Source organism: Alosa pseudoharengus, unplaced genomic scaffold (genome assembly GCF_046254945.1).
Source record: "Alosa pseudoharengus isolate Yale_2024_CS ecotype anadromous, Long Island Sound unplaced genomic scaffold, YU_APseudo_1.1 YU_APseudo_1.1_scf_19, whole genome shotgun sequence".
Taxonomy (NCBI): domain Eukaryota; kingdom Metazoa; phylum Chordata; class Actinopteri; order Clupeiformes; family Clupeidae; genus Alosa; species Alosa pseudoharengus.
The window spans coordinates 16,763,487-16,788,933 of record NW_027468657.1 but is presented as its reverse complement, the minus strand read 5'-3'; the positions used below and the strand labels follow the sequence as shown (position 1 = coordinate 16,788,933).

Below are 25,447 nucleotides of genomic sequence, written 5' to 3'. Positions count from 1 at the left end.
CAGACGCTACCTCAATTGTGAAAATCAGACAAAAGAGTCAAGGAATACGCGCATGAACGCATGTCCAGCATTAAACTGGTGGTGGCGCTAGAGTATTCAATGTATGCATAAAAATTGCTGTGAGAGATTGGGACAGTGTCCTGACTAATGGTACCGAGTTTTGTTATGTTAGCTCAAAATGCCACAGAGATGTTAGTCCACTTCCTGTTTGGCAGCTTCATCGCCATATTTGATTGGCTGTCACGGGCAAACAAAAATGAAATTGAAAAATCTGACAAGTATCTTTTGTGCGGCTCGGGAAGAAGATCATCTCCGCCAAGTTCCATGAAAATCGGATGAAATTTCTGACCGCTGAAACTTTTTGTAGAGTTTGGACTAAATCCAATATGACGGAGGTCCAATATGGCGGAAAGTGACGTAATAGGGTTCATTGAAATTAGGTCGGTCCAGGGATTCCAACGGTGCCTGATATGTGAAAATCGGACGCACCGTTCAATGGTCACATGCGTGAATGCAATCCAGGTTCGACCCATTGGTGGCGCTAGAGTGTTGGGCATAGAGTTCTGTAAATTGGTGAGAGTCATCATGGGACAGTGCTGAATCAGTGTGCCAAATGTCATAACTTTAGACCCAGCGGTTCAATTTTCGGCCAGATTTTGACCTGTTGGTGGCGCTAGATGGCTGGGTTTAGAGGTCCGTAAATGAGTGTGAGTGGTCAGTGAAGTGTCCCGAAACTTTCTGCCAAAAAATCTGAACTTTTTAGCCAGGCGTTCTATGGGCTGCCATAGACTCCAATGGCAGAAGTGTAATAATAGGAAAAGCTAGTAACTCAATGGGTGCCTTCGCAGCTTCGCTGCTTGGCCCCCAATTAGGCTATTTGGAGAGCTGCCCTTAATCTTACAGGAGGGCAAGGGTTGGGCCAAATGTCTTATGCAGTGAGAGTTGTGTGGTGGGGACGCACGGATGTTTTTAGTGCATCTAGCCTACAATAAAATGTGAAATGTGATAGGCCGACAAGCATACGTCATTCAGCCCATGTAACGTCATGATGTCAAGTGAAAGAGCAGCTCTCATGGGGCTGTTATTGCTCCGAAGACCGTGTTTTACAATATAGGCCTACTGAAACTCAGGGGCGTAGATTTGCGTGGGGACCGAAGGACGTGTCCACACCAATGTCACATTACGACTGAAATGTCCCCACCAATATTCAGGTTGAAATGGGGGGGAAAGCGCTCACATGCGCTACACAAAGAGTTAAATAATGTCTCACTTCAGTGCTGCGGATCATCTCTTACAGATCTTGTAGCCTAATGTGCAATAAGGGTAAATCGCGCTGATTTGAAGTTACCTAATAACTACCAGTGAGCCGCAGTCTCCTGCGCAGCATGGCACAGCGCTTCAGCTTCACTTCACTACAAGGCATATGAAGTGCGTCCAAATTCACCCATTCTTCTCTGTTGAATTCCTGGAGAAGTAGGCTACTCATCACACATGTCACACGATAGAGCCTTTTCTCAGCTTTTAAACGGTGCTAGCTAGCCACTATTTTCTGTGATAAACAGTTCGCGAGAAAAATAACTTCAAGGGATTTAATAATTATTCTCTGCGCCCATCTCCACATCCATTTGTCTCGGTGGAATATCGTAGGCCTGCACACTCTTCACGCAACACATGACAAACCATATATCAGACTAGAAATGCAATTCCGAGGAATTACACGAGGGGATGCAGTCTGCTGGTTAGGGTGTTGGTGAGGCTGTTGAGCTTGCTGCTAGCTGGTTGGTAGGGTAATTGTGATAACCTGCAAAGGTGCTTTTGGAGTAACCAAATTTGAATCTTGTGTGACATGGCATTCTTGAGATATCATACTCAAGGTGTTTTTGACCTTGACATTTGACCTTCAACCTCCAACTTCAACTCACTTCATCTTTGAGTCCATAAAAACACTCGTACCAAATTTGAAGCATGTACGTCAAGCAGGGCCGTAGTCACCATAGACATTGAGGGGGACGTGTCCCCCCCAATATTCAAATATGACCAAAATGTCCCCCCCAATATTCGGACATAGAAAAATAAAGAAAGAATAAAGCTCTACACTAGGCCTACAGGAAACCAACACGTATCTGAAATGTAATCAAACATAAATAACGCACAAATTAGTGACCTATGGTTGCAGAGTAGCCTACACCCCTGAGTGGTTTGTCCTGGTGATTTTTTGTTTTTCGTTAGTGGCGTGCGCTAATAAAAGCTTCCATTTAGTGCACCCTACTGAGGTGAGGTAGGGCTGTCAACAATATCACAAAAGCTACCGGAACAATTTTCACAAAACTTCTCGGAAAGGTGTAGCACAGGCTAAGGAAATCCCATACATGTTTGTAGCAAATCAGACTGAAAGGGAACATTTTCCATATTGTATCCTATTCTCGTAATGATAGCGAAAGTGAAACGTTTTATTTTAAATAATGAATTTGTGCAAGCCTGTGTCATTTCTTTCACGTCTTTCAACATAAATAATGCATTCATATGCTAGTAGTAATTACCGTGAAATACAGAAATTACCGTGTATAGGCCTCTTAGAAATGATTGTTGCATCTTGCATATTATTTAGATGCGTACTCAATCGTCGTGCATCCATGCAGGCAAAACGTGATCAAATGTGGCGACGTTTACAATACGTGATAGCCTAGTTAATGTGAATCGCGGACAATAACCAAAGAAAGGAATTTGCACCTCCATTCACCAATTAAAGGCTGTAGTAGGCCTATAGTGTTTCTACATGTACATGTTGGCACAAAACGTCATTTCTGTCAGAAGCCAGTCTATAATGCATACAGGGGTAACATGAGGTGAGTCAGCCAGAAGAGGGGCCTGTCTTAGTAGCCTATTCCTGAATCCTGTCCCTTTCAAACTATGTTAAAGCCGCCAGCATAATAAAATCTAAATTAAAAGACAAAATCTTAGGCTCCAAACCTAAGTCTAAGCCTTAGTTTAAAAAAATCTTCAGGTGTAAGTAATAAGTCAAAGAACCACATTCTGTGTAATATAGAGGTTATCAAAAGATACTCTAGTTTGTAATTTCTTTTAAAGTATACATTTTGAACACAAATGGAGTCACGGGTCCAGGGATGGACCATTGAAGTTGCTTCTTCTCCACCCTTCTCTTTTCACAAGACTCTCCGGGGCTGAATGCATGAGATATGGCTGGGATTTTTATTTTGACACACAGGAAACACTTAACAGGATGTGTAGTTCAGGTAGAGCTAGATTGTATGCTTAGAAGCTGAGACAGTTGAATTCCTCACAGGTGACACCTGTGCCAGTGTTCTAATTAGCCTGGGAACTGCTCTGAGAACTACTTAACGAGCGCAGCTGGCTCTATTATGACATCACAGCCCCCATTCAAGTCTATGGGGGAAAAATACACTTTTAATTACAAATATCTCAAAAAGTATAAACTTCTCAAAAATGAAAAACGGATAGGACGGTAAAGCCTTGGAAGATCTACGGAACGGTGTTTGAACCAAATTTGTACGTTAAGCGGTTTGGGCTGAATAGCGCGCACAAAAAGGTAAAAAGAAAAATAATAATAATAACTAGAAATGCAATTCCAAGGAATTACCAGTGCATGAAAATGCTAAAGTTGTGATGTAAAATATCATGTATAGTTTAAACAGATAATACAGAGATGGTTACTACGGTGATGCTAGGATAGACATGGTGGTTGCATAGCTTAATAAAAGTTGATAGTTTAAAAGTAGACTGTTTAAAAGCTGAATGTAGATAGTTTAAAAGTTGTTGATAGACAGTAGATAGTTTAAAAGTTGTTGATAGACAGCTAGTTTAATAGATAGTTTAATGATAGCATGCTAACTATGCTAACCATGTTACTTAGCTAACCTAGCTAGTCATTTTTAGCAGTTTTGCTAAAAATATTAATTAAGATGCTAACATGTTAGCATGCTAACTATGCTAACCATGTTACTTAGCTAACTTAGCTAATCATTTTTAGCAGTTTTGTTAAAAATGCTAACTAGCATGCTAACTAGCATGCTAACTAGCATGCTAACTAAGCTAACCATGTTACTTAGCTAACTTAGCTAATCATTTTTAGCAGTTATGCTAAATATGCTAACTAGCATGTTAACATGCTAACTATGCTAACCATGTGACTTAGCTAACCTAGCTAATCATTTTTAGCAGTTTTGTTAAAAATGCTAACAATGTTAGCAATGCTAACATGCTAACTTTGTTAACCATGCTAACTAGCTACAGTGGGTAGGAGTCATAGTTGATGAAAAGTGTTGACATAGTTGATGACAAGTTAAAAGTTGTTGATAGACAGCTAGTGAATGTATATAGTTTAAAAGTTTAAAAGTTGAATGTAGATAGTTTAAAAGTTGTTGATAGACAGCTAGTTTAATAGATAGATAGTTTAATGATAGTTTAAAAGTAGACCGTTTAAAAGTTGAATGTAAAAAGTTCAGTAGTTTAATGGGTTACATTGTTTAACAGTGGATTATTGTAGTGAGGACTTTTATTTTGAAACAGTTTTGGGCAGAGGAAACAGTTGAATAGGATGTGTAGTCTTAATTGACCCAGATTGTATGCTTAAAGCCTTAGGGTGCAGGTGGCCTGAACACCTGCCATAGGATTCTAATTGCTTAATGGCCGTATTATGATGTCATAATCGGCAATGTTAAGTCTATGGGGAATTTTAAAACGTTTTTCTTTAATAGTTTAAAAAGTATAAAAGTTTCAAAGTTGAAAAGACATAGCAACCCGATCTGTTTGAAGACGTTACAAAGTTTGAATGACGTTTCTAAGTTAAACTGTTCAAGAGAAATTGCGTCTAGAAAAAGTGGTAAGCGGAATAATAATAATAAGAAGAAGAAGTTGCCTAGGAAGAACAGTACAGTGCATTTTCATGTACTGTAATAATAAGAAGTTTTCGGATTTCAATAGAGGGGATGCATCCCCTCTAAATAAACAGCAGACCTTACCGAACACAAAGGTGTAATGCCCGTGTATTAGCTGTTCCAGAGTAATCCGGTTTTGAAATAAATTGTAGCAAAATTCAACATGGTCTTTCGGCTTTAAGCATTTCTTAAAACTGAGCTGTGCTTACATAATTAAATGTAATTATTAGAATCAGAGAATATCAGCTCACGGTTAAGAGTTTGTGAATGTAGCCTTAATGATTTCTTTTCACAAAATGCTAAGCATGCACATTTCTTAAAACTGAGCTGTGCTTAAATGGGTCAATGCATGATTTCATAACAGACAAATAGAAAATAAATGTTAAATGTTAAATATAGCCTACATATCTGTAGCCTAGCCTACATATTAAAATCAGATAGGCTACACAGTATAGTTAGATCAAGTTGGACAGTACATTTTAATCATGGATATAGTTGGACAGTAGCACATTTTAATTATTTTATATATCTAGTGGCTGGTGAAAGAGTTGAGTGGCTTTTTTTCGGGGGGGGTAGTGGTGTCCCCACCAAAGCTCAGACCAAACCTACGCCCTTGCTGAAACTGAAGCTATTTGAATAAAGATGATAAAGAAACCCATCAGGAGTCACGTGGCAACACCATGTTTCACGACTCCGCTTGGCCCTTGAATTCCTTACTGGGTCAGTGGTGACATCACTGTTGCCCAATACCTTTACCTGTGTGCCAGAGACGTCGCACCTGAATGCGGAAGTCTTCGTATACGAAGTAGGCGACCAGTTGAGCTAATGGATGTCGTAAACTTTTCTCCCTGAAGAATATATATATATATATATATATATATATATATTTAATTTGGGAGAAAATGATGAACTGAAACTGATAGGCTAGCCTGTTCCACATTTAAGCTGAACGGACAGAGCCGAAGATTTGTGGTTATCAGAAGATGTTTTTCAGAGATCGAGAGGTAAGGACCAACTGCCTTCTGTTTCGTTTCATTCAGGGTATAGCTATCAGGTGAGAAAACGAGTAGACTAAATCCACCGGTGCATTGAATCTAGACGGCAGGGCAGATGATGGGTTGTTACAGAGGTCGAAAAGGGTCGGCTTGGATCATCGTGCATGTGTGGGCTACTGTAGCCTACAGCCAACGTGACGTTACATTCCAGAGTAGCCCATTATGAAGCGATGTCGGTCTTGTTTTCTCCTCCATCCATTCACCTTGCTGTGTCAAACATTCAAGAAACAAAAAAGAAAGCATGCAGTAGGCTATCAGGTGTAGCATGGTTTATTGATCAGTTTGATAATTTCTCTTTCTGCCCAAAGTAAACAACCTGTGGAAGCCTGGGTCTATAATTTATCAGATTGCATAGGTGTGACTCAATGCATAGGCTACAATACTTATACTGATTAGCCTAATGATTTAGCCTACCTAGAGCCCATGATAAAATCATTTTTTAGTGTCAATGGACGGGTAGATGAGATAGCCTAGCCTTCTGAGAAATGTTCCCTAAAAGTGACTTTGTTTTTGAGAAATATTTTCTTGTGAGGCTATAGCCCTATATAATCAGGCAATTATACATTAGTCTGTGATGGCCTATTCAAAGCGTCTAAGTCTAAGACATAACCAAAAGTAGCCTACATGTTTTTCTTAGGTTCTTCCCTCCCTTATCTTCCAGCATCACATGCCCAGTAGATCAGACCAGTGGATTTCTCGCTAAATTCCTAACACCCACACACAGCAGGTCTACAAATGCTTGTTGTCTACCTGTAGTCTCATGTCATTCCAAAAGTTAGAATTCATTGTTTAGTGGATGTCAGACCATTGATGTGTGAAGATGATCCTTTCAGAAAACTAGCCTAAATGAAGCAGGTATACAATAACTATGAAAGTGGTGTAGCTCAGGGTTAAGAAAGTTTCACATCTCAGGTTCCCTTTTCATCACATGATGAACCAGACTGTGTGTTGGTTTGTTGCAGTAAAGGCAAAGCTATATTTCACTTTGTGTGTGCGCGTGTGTGTGTGTGTGTGTGTCTGTGTGTGCTGTCTGGTTGAAATGGTAATGGTGGTTGCAAATCATCATGTGCTTGTTGGAAAACATTGGCACTTGAGTCTTGAGAACATGAGGGTCTTGCCTTCTGTCTGTTTCGAATGCCATTGTTGTGTGAGTGTGTGTGTGTGAGAGAGAGAGAGAGAGAGAGAGGATGGTAAAATACATTTCACACATGACCTCCTGTTGTTTACCACCAAATGGTAGTCAGTCACACACACTATTGCATTACTCTAACCAGTTCTGTCATCATGGGTTGGGAAGTCTCAAAAACACCAGAGGTGTTAACTAGTTTGGCACTGACCTGTCTCTGTGCTCATTACCTCACATCTGACGTGTCTCTGTTCTCATTACCTCACATCTGACCTGTCTCTGTTCTCATTACCTCACATCTGACGTAGTTGAGGAGGCAAGACTGGACAAACTAGTTTCTAAAAATGAATCTAAATTGGGATCTGGATCAATCAGCCATGGGTACAGCACTCCTGCCAGCTGCCAATCCATCACTGCACTGCACCTCAGAAGATCTAACGTAGAACTTAGAAGTAGAACAGATTCAGAACACACAGAACATGCATAACCTCCCATACCCCCTTACACACACCACACAAAACATGCATAACCACCCCTTACACACACACACAACCACAGTAGCACACACTCACACAGACACACACACACACACCATAGACAGGTATGCTCATGCCCTGCCACACCACTTTCTCTTGGTCGTGTCTGATCTTGTTATTGGAGCAGGCTGAGTGCTGTAGTAAACAGACCAGGACCCTCACACCACTTTAGTGTTTCCCTCGGAATGTCATTATATTTGTGCTGGTATAGGTGACGGAGGGAAGTCAACAAATTTGCGCAGCGTGGTTATGGTGCTAACCAGAATCCGGATGTAATCACAATTTAGCCAGTCGTCTTCTATGCTAACAACAATCCTTGCACGATTGTTATAAATGTCTTTAAACGTACATGCAGAGAGGAGGGACAGGTTCATTGAGAGAGAGAGAGAAATAGAGAGAGAGAGACTGAGAGACAAGGAAAAGGTGCACATAGCTCTACAATGAAAGGATTTCATCCAATTTAAATGGTATACAGAGAAAACCATTGTGTAGTGGTCAATAGGGCTGGGATAAACGATTATTTTTTAAACGATTAATCTAGCGATTATTTTTTCGATGCATCGATTAATCTAACGATTCATTTTTTTTAGTCCGATTCGATTTCGATTATCTCCCAATTAATTCACTAATAGCAACTTATACATGTTTATTTACATATATGAATGAAAAAACATGAATTCTTTAACATTGCAATATATGTTTATTGCTCTTAAGATTCCAAAATAAAAGACTATACAAGTGCAAAGTAATGCATTCTTAGTCAGAGGTAGCATTCAATAAAGTTCAGCAGTGTATGTCTAATTGAGTGCCTGTCATTTTAAGACGTTCGTGTGGGAATCCTTGCAATTAACATTAACACAGTTAAAAGACTGCTGATGTGTGGATGCAATTCATAACGTAGTTAGTTCAAATAACGGTTCGTACTTCTCCTTTGGACAAGCACTTTTGAGTCTTGGAAAACACTTTTCCATTTACATCGGGATTTTGCAAACATTCAGAGTCAATAAAATGAGCCTGAGTAACGAATACAAGCAGCTGCAAGTAAGCATGCTAAACTTGACATCCAAAAAGTATTCTAACGTTAGATTTGAAATACTGCTTGATTGCATACTGTAACTTAACTTAGTTTTGTCTCCTCGATGTACTATGTTGTGATAAGACCTTAGCAGAGTTTACCTTAACTTTAATGCTGCAGTTTTGAACAAATTTGCGCAGCATGGTCACGATGCTAAGCGGATTTAATAGCAATTTAGCCCACTGTGTTCTATGCAGTGCTTCTATAGAGCATCACAGTCCCGCCCCTCCTCCGAGAAAGCTTAGTTTCCGGAAGTAAATTTCCCATTCATTTCTCCCATTGACGTTTTGGAAAAATCCTTATCTAAAGAGTTTTAGAGCATGTCTTAGGCTAATCAGCTACGGCGTAACTCATAAGCATACAACATATCATTTTGAGTGAAAAATTTAATAGAAAGTCCAAAAAAAGTCAAAGGTACAAGACTGTGTACATATTTTCATTTCCGAGCGAAGGAACTACTCATCCCATAAACCACCGGGCCTCACTGAAAAATATATAAGCAGCACGAACCAGCGCGAAATCATTCATTTCCAACCGGCGATAGCACGCGAACCCTTTCCTCCAAACAATGATTTTTATATAGTTAATAGCAGTTATTTCAGGAGTAATCGTGTAAATAATAGTGTTTTGGTATTGAATGTTGTATTTACCATCGTGTATTTTATATCGTGTGTGTGAAACCGGTTAACGTTAACATTAGCAACATTGTGCAGTGCTTCGTATCTGACTGCCATCCTGATGCATGGACCGGTGCATGGTCTGCTCTTGGACCACCATATTCAGTTTATTAACTTGCTGTGAATTATTACACAAAATGTTCATTAAATGTACGAAGAAGTATTTCTAGGTTAATGATTGATGATAAGGCTCGTACAGTATGAAGGCTACAGTAGCCTAGCTAATGTTAACTAGCATTACCAACCTCCCTGCAAAACTCACCACACAACTTCGTAGGTTTGATAGGTCTTGTTCCTCATGCTGGCCCTTACAAAACCCACAAGCTGACCCTCGACACACAACAGTCAATAATGTGACCCGATTTAAAGTGGTTTTCACCCCTTTGGACACTCTTGATTTCGTCCTTGAAACAGTGAAATATTCACGGGGGTATGGACGGTTTGCTAACCATTTTACTGCAGTGTCTAGCCGGTGGTAGCATCCAGCCTGTGCTAGTAGCTAGCTAGTTCAAAGGTTTAAGTACTTAATGGGGATATACAGGGCTTTTTATGCCTCAACTAAGTTGATGTTTCATATAAACAACAATTCATATTCATAGAAACAACAAGGTCACTCTACAGTAGGACTATAACATAGAACATCAATGTGTGGTGGCCGGTTTTGATTTCGTGGTGGAAACACTGAAGGTGTAAAATTAAAAATATTTAGCAGCACATGTTATGCTTGACGAATCTACGCTCATATTTTGCGTCGACGTATTTTTTGCGTCGACGTCATCGATTACATCGACGCGTTGTCCCAGCCCTAGTGGTCAATGTTGATATTGTGGTGGGCCGCCACAAATAAGTCAATGTATGGGAAACACTGCACTTTAAGCCACTCAAATGAAGCCCAGCTGGCCCTGTGGGTTGTGGGTGAGCCCTGTGCTGCTGTGGATCAATCCAGACCAGCGTCCAAAACTGCAACACAAGCACACAGGATGCGATATGATGACCAAAGTCCAATGCTCCATAAATAATAATAACAACAATGATATTGCATTTTATTGGCATATAGCACCTTTCTAAAACTCAAGATCATGTTACATGGTAACAAATATTGCACAACAGCAAGATATCTATGCAACATAACTGACAAAGAAGAAAGCAAGGCAAAGCTGAATCAAATAGGCTAATACAGCAAGAACGACAATACTGTAAGCAAAGACCTAAAGCCAAAAGTTGCAGATCTCCTTAAAAGGGCTGTGTGTGCTAGAGTTGTATTTGAATGTGGATGACGGCAGTGTCTAACCTCAGTTCAAACACTTGCAAGAACAGGACACTATCACTAATACTTTGACTGGCATTGATATTCAAATCAGTGGGGAGGTGCTTTGGCCAAGATAGTCTCTCTTTGAGGTCATTAGGCTAAAATGCTATTGCGTCTGAAAACAGTTTCACTGTTGGCCTCTGAGTCTCTGTGCCAGTTTGAGTGGACACTGATCTGACTTAAATAAGAAGCCATATGTATTCCATGAATTTCCATATCTCTGAAGATTGCTCTTGTGAGTGTGCTCACGCACACACACACACACACACACACACACACAGAGACATACTGTTAATTGTTTACATTAGGCGAATTACGAAATGCTTTCTATGCGCTCGTTTGTTTCCAGTGGAGCCAGGTGTGTTTGAACCATAGACAGTAAAAGGTTTGAACCTGCCGCTATTGTTAATGTAATTAGGCGGGGATCACATTGGTCAGCGGCACGCAGCAGCGGTAAGCGTAACGCAGTGCTCAGACCATATAAGTTCTGTGTCTCATTCTTAAGCAACACAAACGGTTTGCCTAAACTGACAATTGAATACGCTCGCGTTGTGCTTTGAAAGCTGAACGCTCAGCTTGCTCAACGCTGAAACACTAAACTAATGTGATAACACACTGTTGAATTGATAAGAGATTGTTGAGATTTGTGAGCTATATTTAGGGGATAGAAGGTGCTGTTAGACTGTAAAAAAAATAGGTTACGCCCCATGTTGGCACTGTCCAAAAAACACATTGATATGCAATACAACCACTTTCACTTCACTAGTGAGCATGGAGTGAAGCATTTACTATTGAGTATATGATTGCAGCATGACTATGGTTCCTACATATACCATCTGTCAGAAATATGGTGTGTGTGTGTGTGTGTGTGTGTGTGTGTGTGTGTGTGTGTGTGTGTGTGTGTGTGTGTGTGTGTGTGTGTGTGTGTGTGTGTGTGTGTGTGTGTGTGTGTGTGTGTGTGTGTGTGTGTGTGTGTGTGTGTGTGTGTGTGTGTGTGTGTGATTACTCAGTATATCTGTGTTTGTCTAGGTTATGGAGCTGAGCGAGAGAGAGAAATCTAAAGAGCAGGATGAAGGCTGCATTGAGCCGCTCATGCCAACACTGGTGAGATAAGGAGCCACATCCCATCATGACCTTGTGGCATTGGTTGGAATATTTGTGTTGCACCAATCAGAAGTTATGCCTTGATAATGCCTGTACGAGCAAGGACATTAATGATAAAATCATGCATTTTCAAACATACTAAATAGAAATAAATGGAAACACATGTAAGGAGAAAATAATCACACACACACGCATGCACGCACACACTCACATACACACGCACGCATGCACACGCATACACACACACACTCTAACAGCTCTATTTCCCACCCTTCTGCCGTGTCCTATAGGCCAGCATGTACTCTCCTCTGATGCACGACTACGTGCTGGTGGCCCATAAGACGGAGGACAAGGAGGATGAGGTGCAAAAGAAGCAGGCGGCCTTCGTGGAGGCGCTGAAGAAGAAGAACATGAAGGTCACGGTGAGTAGTGATGTTCTCTATACACATGAAGGTCACGGTGAGTAGTGATGTTCTCTATACACATGAAGGTCACGATGAAGGTCACGGTGAGTAGTGATGTTCTCTATACACATGAAGGTCACGATGAAGGTCATGGTGAGTAGTGATGTTCTCTATACACATGAAGGTCATGGTGAAGGTCACATATTTATATCTAATTTATATTACTTTAAACCACCTTCTGTAAACCAACTGCATACTACTGTCTACACTGCACTATATTTCGTGTCCTGCCGATGCACCACCTGTCTATACTTTGTATAACACATTGCACTTTTCTGCTTTTTTGCACTTCTGGTTAGACGCAAAATGCATTTTGTTGGCTTTGTACTTGTACTCAGCACAATAACAATAAAGTTTAATCTAATATTGAATCTAATCATAAATGGATGTGTCTGATTCCTCCAAAGTGTCAATGGGATACTTACTGTGGTACTGCAAAACAGACTGATGATGACTTTGTTAAAATGCAGATGGACGCTGACTGTGTGTGTGTCTGTGTGTCTGTGTGTGTGTGTGTGTGTGTATGTGTGTGTGTGTGGGTGTGCGTGCGTGGGTGTGCGTGTGCGCGTGTGTATGTTTTTCAGGAGATCGTGCTGGATGATAAGGTGTTCTACGGTGTGATGGCCCCAAGTGAGGTGTTTGAGAAGTACAAGTACCTTCTGAAGGTCTCGGACGCCTGCAACTCGAGCGGAGAGCAGAAAGATGGCGTCCCTAAGTCCACCAGGTCAGATCACAAACCAGCAGCACCACTACAAACACACACACTCACTCATCCCTTGACAAATGTCCACAAACCCACATATATGACCGCTCTCTGCATCTTTCTCTTTAATTCCTCTCTATCTCTTTCTCTCTGTTTCTATTCTCATTCCATTCTTCTGTTCTTTTCAGGATCAGGATAGTCTACTTTGTGTTACTCCACACGTACCTCAGGAATGGAGGTGAGTACAAAAGATGGACATCTGTGTTTGTCTTATTGTATTGCTTTCTCTCTCTGTCTATCTTTCTTTCTCTCTCGATTTCACTCTCTCTATCTATCTACCTCTCTCTCTATCTCTTTCTTTCTCCCTATTTCACTCTTTCATTCTCTCTTTCTCTATCTATCTATCTGTCTGTCTGTTTGTCACCTTGCCCGTGTTTCCCTCATCACATCTGTATTCTCATTCTTCCTCTCCGGAGGAGTTCTATTCCGTCCTGTCTGTCTTCCGTCCTTCTGCTCTCTGTGTTCTTGTGTCTCTCCTGTCCTCTTGCAGCTACCCTCCTCATACCCTGCCCTCACGTCTGTGTGTGTGTGTGTGTGTGTGTGTGTGTGTGTGTGTGTGTGTGTATGTGCTTGTCGTCTGTTCTACCCTCCCATCACCAGAGGACCTGCAGGAGTTGATGAGGAAGGGAGTGTTTGAGTCCATGTTTTGCCTGCATGAGGTACGTTTACATCCTGCATCATTAACCTTACCCCCTCTTACGGCTCGTGTGTGTGCCTGTGTTGGGGTGTGCTCGTCTGTGTGTGTGTGTGTGTGAGAGAGCGTGGCTGTGTGTGTGTGTGTGTGTTTGTGTGTGAGAGAGCGTGGCTGTGTGTGTGTGTGTGTGTGTCTGTGTGTGTGAGAGAGCGTGGCTGTGTGTGTGTGTCTGTGTGTGTGTGTGAGAGAGCGTGCCTGTGTGTGTGTTTGTGTGTGTTGTTGCCTGCACGTTCTCTTACCCATCTAGTCCTGCTCATGGTTTCAGCCCAACCTGTTCTGTGTGTAGTCGTTTAATCAAATGTAAAAAAAGTTACCAGAAGGCCTAGTCAAACGGGCAGCCCTGTGTTGCCCACTCACTGCACCTCAAATTTAACAATGTCGATGTAGCAACATTGGCTCAAACTCCAGCAGAGAGAAAACAGGAAATACGGGCTGTGCTCATGGGTTTATAATAGTAATGGACATCGAGTCAGTATTATTATGACCGCCGCGCAGCGAAGCGGCGGTCATATAGGTTTAGTCAGAATTTTTTATTTATTTCTTTTTTTTTTCTTTTTCGCATGCCCAAATTTCCGTCAATGAGTCCCGGGACACTGAAAGACCGGGGTACACGAAACTTGGTGGGCATGTAACCCCACATGGATAGCATGGAACCATCGTTTTTCGTTTTGATCTGTAGCCCCCCCGCTGGACTGGACCCCCCGAAAGGAGGGTAGGGCAGACACAGTTCTCTGTGAATATCTTGAGAACTGTAGGGCCTAGGATGACCATTTTTTTCCGTATGTTTGCCTCCAGGGGTCATGTTAACCCATTTCATGTGCACACATGTGCACAAACAGATACACACACACACATACATTCACAGTAATCATACGTATGACACATACTCACACAGTAGACATATGTACGCTTGCATGCACAGGCACATACGCAGGCACACACACAAGCACGCACACACACACACACACACCCACACACACACTCACACACACACACACACACACACCCACACACATAACATAAACATAACACAAACAATCAAGAATTTCTCAGAATTATGAACAGGCAAGATGGAGGTGGGGTTGTATAAAATTAATTTTACATGTGAAATCTATGAACTAATCATGTTTTGGTACTTGTTGTCTAGCAGATACCAGTGAGAATTGAGTGTGGATAATGCAATTTAGTGAGACAGTTAGAATCATATAGGCCTTTCAGCGTGATTTCTTTTTGTGGAAAAAATGTGCTGGACTGGGCGGCGGTCATATTTTGTACCGCTCTGCGGTACATCTAGTTGTCAGTGTGTCAGTGGGTGTGGTGGCCTATTCTCAGGCTGTCCAGAGTTTCTCTTATCTGATAGTGAATCCCAGGCTGAAACATTGTCCTGAATGGTTGAGCAGTAGCAGTACCTGGAATGGATGCTTTGATACGGATTAGCAGCAAGATAACCTTTATGTTATATGTTGCACTTGTAGTACATTAAAAATGTTTTTTATTTGACCCCTGCAACCCCCCCACACACACCCATACACACACACACAGACGAGAAAGCAGAAGGTCTTGAGGCAGAAATGGGCACGTTGGTCAGCTCTCTTCACCTGGCAGCCGTTTAATGATATCAGGTGAGACTCCCATGCACATAAAGATAGCACCCAGACTCCTTTCACTGCACGTGTTTCCGATGGCACTGATGTATTGGTGGGTGAGTGTGTGTTTATGAGAGAGAGAGAGAGAGAGAGAGAGATGTATTCATGTATTATAATGTGATTGTTGTATGTTAATATCAACAATAGCTTTGGCAAGAGCTAAATACAATCATGCTAATAAAGCACCTTTGAATTTGAGAGAGTGAGCGAGAGAGTGTGTGTGTATATATATATATATATATATATATATATATATATATATATATATATTTAGATGTACCTGTTTTGTGTATAGGGAGTACTTTGGGGAGAAGGTGGCGCTGTACTACCTGTGGTTGGGCTGGTACACTTTACTCCTGGTGCCAGCAGCTGTAGTCGGGGTCATCATCTTCCTGTACGGCCTCGCCTTCTTCGAAACCAGCCCTCTCATGTGAGTGAAGCATCGGGTGCCTGTGTGTGTGTGTGTGTGTGTGGTTTTTGTGCATGTTGATGCATATGTATCCATCTTTGTGTGTAGCCTTTGTGTGTGATCGTCCATGTGTATCTGTGTTGCAGTCGAGAGGTGTGTGATTCAGACATCATCATGTGCCCCCGGTGTGATAAAATGTGTGACGTGTGGAAGCTCTCTGACACCTGCTCCTATGCTAAGGTGAGGACATACAATAGCTCCTTATGAAAATGGGACGTTATTGCCACAACAAAGCATGTTTTTGTTGTTGTTGTTTTTAAAGTATGTACCAAAGCATCTCTCAAATAATGTTACCATAACCATAACATAAACCTAGAAAGAATATGTCAAGTGTTAGAGGGGAGTCTGTACAAAAGGAAGACACACATTCACTTCAAGGATGCTTACGTATTTGTGGTGTAACTGTACGGGTCAATGTCTCTCTGCAGGTTAGCCATCTGTTTGATAATGAGGGAACCGTAGCCTTTGCCATGTTTATGGCTATCTGGGGTAAGCAATTCTTTAGGACTAAAGAATTGACCGTTAAAGTTGCATTTTTTTACTGCTGACCATGAGGACTGAGCATAAGTCACCATGGACCAGCCTCATGCTTCAGAGCTCATGGTTATCAAAAGACTGTTAATAGCAGTTGGGTCATTCCACGTCAGTTCAACCAGTGGGCTTGTGAACTTTGACAAAAAAAAGAGCCGAACAAAATCAACAACCCCCTCCCCCTGTAAAACTGGCTGTATCTTGGAAAGTATTGATCTCACATTTAACAGTGTGTCTCCTGGGTAACATAGGTACACCTGGTAATTCTTTCAGAATTTTTTGAGACCTAAGTGTGTGGGCCCTGGTTGAATTGACGTGGAATGACCCAGTTTGCTCTCATCCGATGATGATGATGATGATGATTAAAAATAGGATGAATATGATGAAGAGAATTATGACAGTGATGATGATGATAGTGATGATAGTAGTGATGTATGCTGGTAACAGGACATAACGGTGAATAAGTCATTAGCGTTTATGTTGTGCCATTTCCCAAACAGCCACTATGTTCCTGGAGTTGTGGAAAAGACACAGAGCCAGATATGTCTCCAAGTGGAATGTGTACGACTGGTGTGAAGAAGAGGTAAGACCACTGGGATATTATGGGCACTGTGCACTCATTTGCAGGGATGCAAAGCTTGCAGGAACACAAAATCAAGAATTTGCAACATTTTTGCAGGAAAGATCTATAGACACTGTGCTCACTCATGCACAGTTTTCGTAACAATAGACAACTTCTGACTGTCTGGGAACAATGGCAGCTTTCACCTGAACAGCTCATCTCAGTTTGAATGATTTGATCTCATTTTCCTGGAAAAATGACACACACACACACAAAGAAAGAGAGAGAGAGAGGCACCAAGCCTTGCATAGGTGTTAGAGCCGATGAGGAGAGGAAGGTGCTCATCCAACCAGTCAGACAGGCTAGTGTGAGAGCTCAGGGCTAAAGATTGATGACTGGGATTAGTGCTAGTAATGACTTGACTTAGCGAAATTTGTCTCTTTGTTATTGAGCCACTAGCGTTATTAGCCATTTAGCGTGATTAGCCTGTTTTGTTATGGAGAAGCTTGCATGTGTGTGTTTATGCAGGTATCTTTAGTGGTACCCTGTATAGAAAATATATTTTGGTATTTCAGTATAGTATTTGAATTTGAGTATTTGGGTTCAACTGTGTTAGATTAGCGCTCTAATCCTGTAAACTGTTCCTTATTCCAGTCTAGTTTACTCTCGCCATGTTATAAAAACTTGACATACGTCTGTTAGATGGGCATCTACCTGCTGAAAGAGTGGTGGTTGTAGTGAGCAGAAATGCATGCTTGGTTATGAAGTTTTAAAATTAACAGAAAGTTCATGCTGGGATATGTAGCCTTTTTAAAGTGAACAGCTGGATATGTGAGGTGAATCAAAATGGACAGTTATGCTAACTCATGCCCTCAAGAGGGTTCCAATGGCTGTCCTTGGCAATCAGAATGAACTGAAAGATGGCATCAGGGAATTTCCTTCAGGTGATCCCCCTGTGTGTGCTTGTGTTTACAGGAACAGGAATGAGTTACTTGATTCATTTGTTTGTCTCCCTGAGGGTTGTGCATCCATGACCATGATGTGACTTTGGAGTAGTTATCCCAACGTGTTAGGGTGAACACAAGCTATGCTTAGACCTGAGGGGTATTCCAGAAAGGAGGTTTAACAAACACTGAGATAAAACTTAACCTCTGGGTTGTCTGAACCTGTGGCGACTAAACCCGAGCTGTCGGTTCCAAAACACCGGTTACCAGTTAGTTCAATCAACCCTGTGTTAGATAACCTAGAGTTGTGCGCGTTTACGGCGAACTTATAAAGGCATCATCTATTGAGAGTCGAAACCATGAGTGAAACCGGCGAAAGGAATTGAGCACCGTATTTTTTAGAGGCGGAGTAGTCGAGGCTTACGAGGAGGAGAGAACTGTAATAACAAAAAAAGAGCAATACTTAAGCGCCTGCGTCCGAGACCTTGCTTGGCAGAGAATAGCCTAACTGACCGTGTAAAAGCGTATGTTTAAGGTAGCCTATTTAATGTCAAAAGAACAATTAAATAATTCACTGGACATCACATATTGTATTGACTGCTTTGAATGATGCTTTCTTAAACTAGCCTAGTTGTCACAGATTGAGTGGGCCATAGAATTCTTTGAGAATCCCAAATGTAATTTTCTATTTTAACGCGGGTCCTGCAGCTGTGTAACCTGGCCCTAGCCAGATGAATGTCGTTCCGCTTAGCTCCGCCTAGCTTCATGAGTGGAGCTAGGCGGAGCGAAATTCATCTGGCTAGGGCCAGGTTAGCAGCTGTGGGCCAAGTTAAACTTTTGCGCTCCATCATCGGAAGGGTGAATGTCGGAAGGCATGGGTAGCCTATTGGACACATTTCGGTGCACATTTGGAAAATTTAATAAGTGATGCTGACCTGCCAGTTGGTGAAACTACACTTTCATGATCCTCGTGGGTTTGTGTCCAGGAAAACGAATGAAGTTGCGCAGGAACTGCTTTAGCGCAAGGCAAACTTTACGCACCGACTGACAGCTTGCCGATATGCTCTGCGTGTCCAACTACAAAAACTCCCAGTCGGAGAGCGTGTGTAGCCTATTTAAAAAATATGTTATCCCAAATGCCATCAGCATTCTTAACCAAACTTAGTGACAACATGCATACCCGGCTGAGCTGTACAGCTATATTTAAACTTATTTATTAATTTTCTATAGGCCATGTTTCCCCTTTTTTGTACTGTACTTGTTTTAATTAGCCTATATCTTCAATGTGTCTGAGATGTTGTTTGTCCATCTGTCTGGTGAGCCAAACACAAATGTCCATATGGTGTAGGCTAGCTAGCCTACATTAAAGATTTATTTTATTCTATTCTAATCCACCATGCGTAATGTAGGGATGGAGAATGCTTTTCAAGTAGCCTATATTTAGGATTCAGCTGAAAAACTCTAGCGCTCTTGAAAAACGTGTTTGGAAAGAATGGATAGGCTATCATGTGATGTCGTGGTCTTATCGCCCTCTCACGGTGAATTGCACGGATGAATATTACATAATTTTGTGCTTCTTTGTCAATCGGACCTTCGTCGAAATGAAACGCCATTGCGTGACAAGTGTAAAAATAGCGGCCTGATTGAACATGCACTAAAATAACCGAACATAATTGAACATAACCTGAACAAAACCTACCCCCTACCAGGTTAAGTTCAGAGCCTATGTTACCATAGTTACTTACATAGCCTGATCATTTTTGAGCTTTCTGGAACTGAAATCCCAGGTTTACCGTTTACTCTGGGTTTACATACCCAGTTCAGTTCAGAGCCTATGTTACCATAGATACTTACATAGCCTGATCATTTTTGAGCTTTCTGGAACTGAAATCCCAGTTTTACCGCTAACTCTGGGTTAACATACCCAGTTAAGCCAGTAAACCTGCTTTCTGGAATACCCCCCTGAAGAGGGAGTTACCATGTTAGCACACACATACTATGTAACCCACACACACAGACACACCACACACACACACATTTACCACACTGCCTTAGGCTGCTGCTGTCCCTGCTGAACTTGGCTTTAAACTCCTTTGACATAAAAGCTCAACTCTTCACCTCTCTTGTTTCAGCACCCTGCTTCTCAGATAGTGAGTTAGTTAGCTAGTTTTTTGAATGACTGTTATTTTACCAGTCTTTAATGAATGCACCATACTTCACACTAGCGGTGGCTAGTTTTGTAGGACTGTTATTTGATCAGTCTAATGAATGCACTGTTCTTCCTGTAGTCTATATGGAGCCTGATTAAGTCGTAGGACTTGGAGGGTAAAATGAGAAGTGGCATTGAAAAGAATGCAACAATGACCTGATAGGTGTGTGTGTGTGTGTGTGTGTGTGTGTGTGTGTGTTTGTGTGTGCGTATGTCTCTTCAGGAAGAACTCATCATGGAGATTGTGAACGACCCCGAGAGCAAACCCAAGGAGTTCCGACACTCATACTTGCGGAGCGCTTTGGTCCTGGCGCTGTTCACGCTCGTGGTAAAGAATTTTAGTTGGTGTCTCTCACTAAAGCCTAATGCTGCCCATAAACCAGACCACCTTTATATTTTAAAAGACTTAAGTCTGACACCCTCTCATATCTAAAGACAAGCCACATTTTGTAGTCACAGTACGACTTCAACTACATAGCTTTTAAATTATTTCCCATCATGCACCAAATATCAACAGGAACGAGGTTTGTATATATTTTTTTGTTTCTTCTGCACTATTGCATGTGCAACATTCCCAACCTGCATTGTTATGTATATAACATCAAATGAGCTCACGTTATGTCTCCAAACATGCATGAGCAGGTGAAAGGTCAAGTTTATTATTGTTTAATTAGGCTATAGAGTTGCTTTGTCAGGTGGAATAATTGATAATTTATAAGAATCAAAATAACAAATAACCTTGAATGGCTGTACTGTAACCACTTTGCCTATTACTGTTTGTTGCTGGAAAGAGCTCAACCGTTGGCTTTTATATTGTCTACATCACTATTTGCATGAGCCAAGACTAAAGATAAGGGAAAGATTAAGAGGACGATAGGGCCGCAACTCCAGAAAAAAACTTCAAGATTTCATTCCGACTTTGGTAATTAGTCTCTGTCTGTGAAATCACTGAAAATTTGCTTGATGAACGGCCAGCATAACACGTATGCTGCTGGTAGACCTCCGATGTGTTTGTGTATTTGATGCATACCTATCTGAATGTGTGTGTGTGTGGATGTGTGTGTGTGTTCATCTGTGTGTGTGTCTGTGTCTGTCCCAGCTGGTTGTGATCATTGGGCTGACCCACGCCCTGGTGCTCTTCCGTGTGGTGATGCGGGTTCTCCTAGCGGATCAGGAGGACTGGGAGTTCCTGAAGAACCACTCTAACACCGCCGTAGTCATGATGGGCGCCACTCTCCACTACATCACCATCCAGGTCATGACCCGGGTGAGAGTTCACAACCTCTGACCCCCCACCCTTGGTTTGGTCTTATTACTATGACAGTATACTCAAAGGAGCTGAAGGATTTCATTCTTGTTGTCATGACTGTCGGTCAGTCGTTCTCAATGATGTCTAGTCCTTCTGTCAGAAGTTGCACTGTTGGTCAGTTGCGGTCATCTCTGTGACCTCTGATCCCTGATCTCTAACCTCTTGTTCATTGTTACAGGTCAACCGGTATGTGGCCTTCAAGCTGTGTGAGATTGGTAAGTAATAAGCAGCCGGCTGCATTTGATCCTTGAGAGACAGTCCCACTGATCACGTAGCCAGGTTTCACCAAACCCATATCCCCACTTTATGAAAAGACTCTTAGAACACTCCATTGGGGAATATGAGAATGGGTTTGGTGAAACCAGGCTACTGACGTCTGGGAGAAAATGTCAGCTAAATGAATTAATGTGTATGTAAATATTTATTTTTGTATTTCTTGTGATTGTTGTTGTGTGATATCAGAGAAATGTCGTTCATTCGCGGCCACTGAGAGGAGCTTCACCGTCAAAATGTTCACCTTCCAGTTCTTCACGGCCTTCTCCTCCCTCATATACATTGCATTCTTCCTGGGCAGGTATGGTGTGTGTGTGTGTGTGTGTGTGTGTGTGTGTGTGTGTGTGTGTGTGTGTGAGTGTGAGTGTGAGTGTGAGTGTGAGTGTGAGTGTGAGTGTGAGTGTGAGTGTGAGTGTGAGTGTGAGTGTGAGTGTGAGTGTGAGTGTGAGTGTGAGTGTGAGTGTGAGTGTGAGTGTGAGTGAGTGAGAGTGCGTGTGTGTGTGTGTGTTTGCATGAATGGTGACCCCTGAAGTGCATGCATGTGCATGTCTACTTGAGGACAAATGCTTCAGCTATTTGTTTACACAGAAGATACACAAAGTAAAATGTCACAGAGTGGGAGAGAGAGAGACAGAGAGAGAGACAAAGAATGTGTGTTTGTGTGTGTGTGTGAGCGAGTGGTTTGTGGGAGTATTGTGTGTCTAACTTCCCTTCCCATGTGCGCTGGTGCAGGATTAATGGGCATCCGGGGAACTATGTGAGACTGGCGGGAAAATGGAGACTAGAGGAGGTGAGTACCCCCCTCCACACACACATTCACAACCCCCCCCCCCCCCCCCCCCCAACACACACACACACATGTAAATATCTGCATGCACATTGTAACACTGTCTCTCTTCTTTTCTTTTTTGCTCTGTCTTTTTTCTCTATCTCTGTCACACACACTCACACACACACACATATGATATTTTAATGTATGTGTCCTGTTGCAGTGCCACCCCAGCGGTTGCTTGACTGACCTCTTCATCCAGATGGCCGTCATCCTGGTGCTCAAACAGACACTCAACAACATCTTTGAGTTCACCATTCCGTAAGCACCTCCCTCACAATCCTACACAGACACACACACATAAATTGCTTTCAGACACGTCCTCCGCAGTATATGCGGATCATTGTCAAACGTTGGTCCGGCCCTTCGGGTGATTCAGATATGAATACTAACATGCTGACATTAATTGTGAACGACACCGCCGCACCTGAGCAGAATCTCTGTGTGGTTGAACATGTTATTTGTCCATGTGTTCATACATGTGTGTATGTGTGGGTGTGTTCATATGTGTGTGTGTGTGTGTGTGTGTGTATAGCTGGTTCCAGCGCTGCTTCAGACAGACCACAGCTAAGAAGCTGCAGCGTCGCTGCGGCAATTGCTACAGGAAGGCGTGTCGCCAAGAAGACGGCAACTTGGAGCCATGTGACACATGCAAGCTACGTGAATGGATCAAGAACTACCATTTGCATGATGTCAATTCCTTTAGCCTCTTCAATGAGTACCTGGAAATGGGTGGGTGCAGCACACTGCTGTTTAGTAATGTTTCTGAACTAACTGGTCAATCGACACTCTCTGCTGTTCAGTAATGTTTCTGAACTAACTGTTTAATCTACTCTCTCTGCTGTTTAGTAATGTTTCTGAACTAACTGTTTAATCTACTCTCTCTGCTGTTTAGTAATGTTTCTGAACTAACTGTTTAATCTACTCTCTCTGCTGTTTAGTAATGTTTCTGAACTAACTGTTTAATCTACTCTCTCTGCTGTTCAGTAATGTTTCTGAACTAACTGTTTAATCTACTCTCTCTGCTGTTTAGTAATGTTTCTGAACTAACTGTTTAATCTACTCTCTCTGCTGTTTAGTAATGTTTCTGAACTAACTGGTCAATCGACTCTGCTGTTCAGTAATGTTTCTGAACTAACTGGTCAATCGACTCTCTGCTGTTCAGTAATTTTTCTGAGCTAACTGGTCAATCGACTCTCTCTGCTGTTCAGTCATGCAGTTCAGCTTCACCACCATCTTTGTGGCGGCGTTCCCACTGGCCCCTCTGCTGGCGCTCCTTAACAACATGTTTGAGATCCGCCTCGACGCCATCAAGATGGTCAGCCTAGAGCGCCGCCTAGTGCCCAAGAAGACCAATGACATCGGTAGGACAGATGTTTGTGTGTGTGTGTGTGTGTATTAGATAGATAGATAGATAGATAGAGCGTGTACTGTATATGTATGTGTGTGTGTGTAGAGTGTTCTATGAATTGAGCAAGGCCAAATTAGTGTTACTGATTTCAATAGAGTAGTTAACAGATTCATATGTGTGTGTGTGTGTGTGTGTGTGTGTGTGTGTGTGTGTGTGTGTGTGTGTGTGTGTGTGTGTGTGTGTGTGTGTGTGTGTGATTCCAGGTGTATGGACTAAAGTGTTGGAGGCCATTGGTGTCCTGGCAGTGATTGCTAACGGGCTGGTGATCGGCATCTCGTCTGACTTCATCCCACGGCTGGTGTATCGCTACAACTACGGCCCCTGTGCCAACGGCACCGCCAACGGCCTCGAGTGAGTGACTTACCCACACTTACAGATTCAGTAGTACTATGAACTATGTGCCACCTGACGTTTGTAAGTTGCTTTGGATTTATTAAGTCAATAAGTATGTATGTAAGTAAGTAAGCAGTTGTGGAGAGCTTCCTGTCTAAGCTGTGTGCCACTCAGTATATGGGCTGTGTTGTTCCATCCACTGATCCAGAGTGACCTTTGTGACCCCACCACTACTCTTCCACTTCCTGGGTGATGAACAGCAGGAGCTGGCAGCAGGAACCAGACTAGGAAAAATACAGAAACTTTAGCGTGAAGAAATGCCATACAAGTCTCTTATGAATCAAGATTAAAGGGAATGTGTATACAGTCAGTTATGTGTAAACATTCCTTCCAGGGAAGCATTATGAGGTGTAGATAAGGGGAGTGTAATCTCTCTCTCTCTCTTTCTCCCTTTTTCTCTCTCTCTCTCTCTCTTTCTCTCTCTCTGAAAGGTGTGTTTCCCATGCTGTCTCCAGCCTGTCTGTGTGTGTTTCCTCATTCTGTTCCCAGGCGTACTGTAGCCCAGTGTAAATTGCTGTGTCATTGTCAATAATATTACCCTCTTAGAATCAGTCTTAATTTCCCTCATCACGGTTCACTTAAGCACCTGTTTCATTTGCACATTCACTAGATGGTGTTGATGTCGTTTGTGTCCCTCATCTCTCTCTCACACACGTTCACTAGATGGTGTTGATGTAGTTTATGTGTCACCTCATCTCTCTCACACACACGTTCACTAGATGGTGTTGATGTAGTTTGTGTCCCTCATCTCTCTCACACACGTTCACTAGATGGTGTTGATGTAGTCTGTGTCCCTCATCTCTCTCTCACACACGTTCACTAGATGGTGTTGATGTAGTTTGTGTCCCTCATCTCTCTCACACACACACGTTCACTAGATGGTGTTGATGTAGTTTGTGTCCCTCATCTCTCTCACACACGTTCACTAGATGGTGTTGATGTAGTTTATGTGTCACCTCATCTCTCTCACACACGTTCACTAGATGGTGTTGATGTAGTTAATGTGTCCCTCATCTCTCTCACACACGTTCACTAGATGGTGTTGATGTAGTTTATGTGTCACCTCATCACAATCATTCTCTAATCTCTACTCCACTTCCTCTTTTCCCCCTCTCGCCATTGTTATCCCCTTCTCTACCTCACATTTCTGTC

General features: G+C 42.2%; 1 protein-coding gene across 4 annotated transcripts in view; it reads left to right on the top strand.

Moving 5' to 3' along the window:
* The first annotated feature begins 5,706 nt into the window (after window positions 1–5,706).
* Window positions 5,707–25,447, top strand: part of ano9b (anoctamin 9b) — a 43,946-nt gene continuing 24,205 nt past the window's right edge. Inside the window, exons 1-20 of one of the 4 annotated variants that reach the window (XR_012988286.1) lie at window positions 5,707–5,920; window positions 11,724–11,798; window positions 12,089–12,220; window positions 12,847–12,986; window positions 13,154–13,203; window positions 13,626–13,684; window positions 15,262–15,341; window positions 15,661–15,795; window positions 15,921–16,014; window positions 16,263–16,323; window positions 16,866–16,948; window positions 20,304–20,408; window positions 21,180–21,347; window positions 21,568–21,604; window positions 21,852–21,963; window positions 22,395–22,452; window positions 22,655–22,752; window positions 23,027–23,223; window positions 23,703–23,855; window positions 24,106–24,253. Coding sequence is in view for 3 of the 4 variants with exons in the window: in XM_076291881.1 (XP_076147996.1) it covers window positions 5,900–5,920; window positions 11,724–11,798; window positions 12,089–12,220; window positions 12,847–12,986; window positions 13,154–13,203; window positions 13,626–13,684; window positions 15,262–15,341; window positions 15,661–15,795; window positions 15,921–16,014; window positions 16,263–16,323; window positions 16,866–16,948; window positions 20,304–20,408; window positions 21,180–21,347; window positions 21,568–21,604; window positions 21,852–21,963; window positions 22,395–22,452; window positions 22,655–22,752; window positions 23,027–23,223; window positions 23,703–23,855; window positions 24,106–24,253 (2,006 nt within the window). In the remaining variant the exon portion in view is untranslated. Of the gene's footprint in view, window positions 5,921–11,704; window positions 11,799–12,088; window positions 12,221–12,249; window positions 12,258–12,846; window positions 12,987–13,153; window positions 13,204–13,625; window positions 13,685–15,261; window positions 15,342–15,660; window positions 15,796–15,920; window positions 16,015–16,262; window positions 16,324–16,865; window positions 16,949–20,303; window positions 20,409–21,179; window positions 21,348–21,567; window positions 21,605–21,851; window positions 21,964–22,394; window positions 22,453–22,654; window positions 22,753–23,026; window positions 23,224–23,702; window positions 23,856–24,105; window positions 24,254–25,447 lie in introns of those variants that run through there. The other 3 variants (XM_076291882.1, XM_076291881.1, XM_076291883.1) reach the window with 3 other exon arrangements.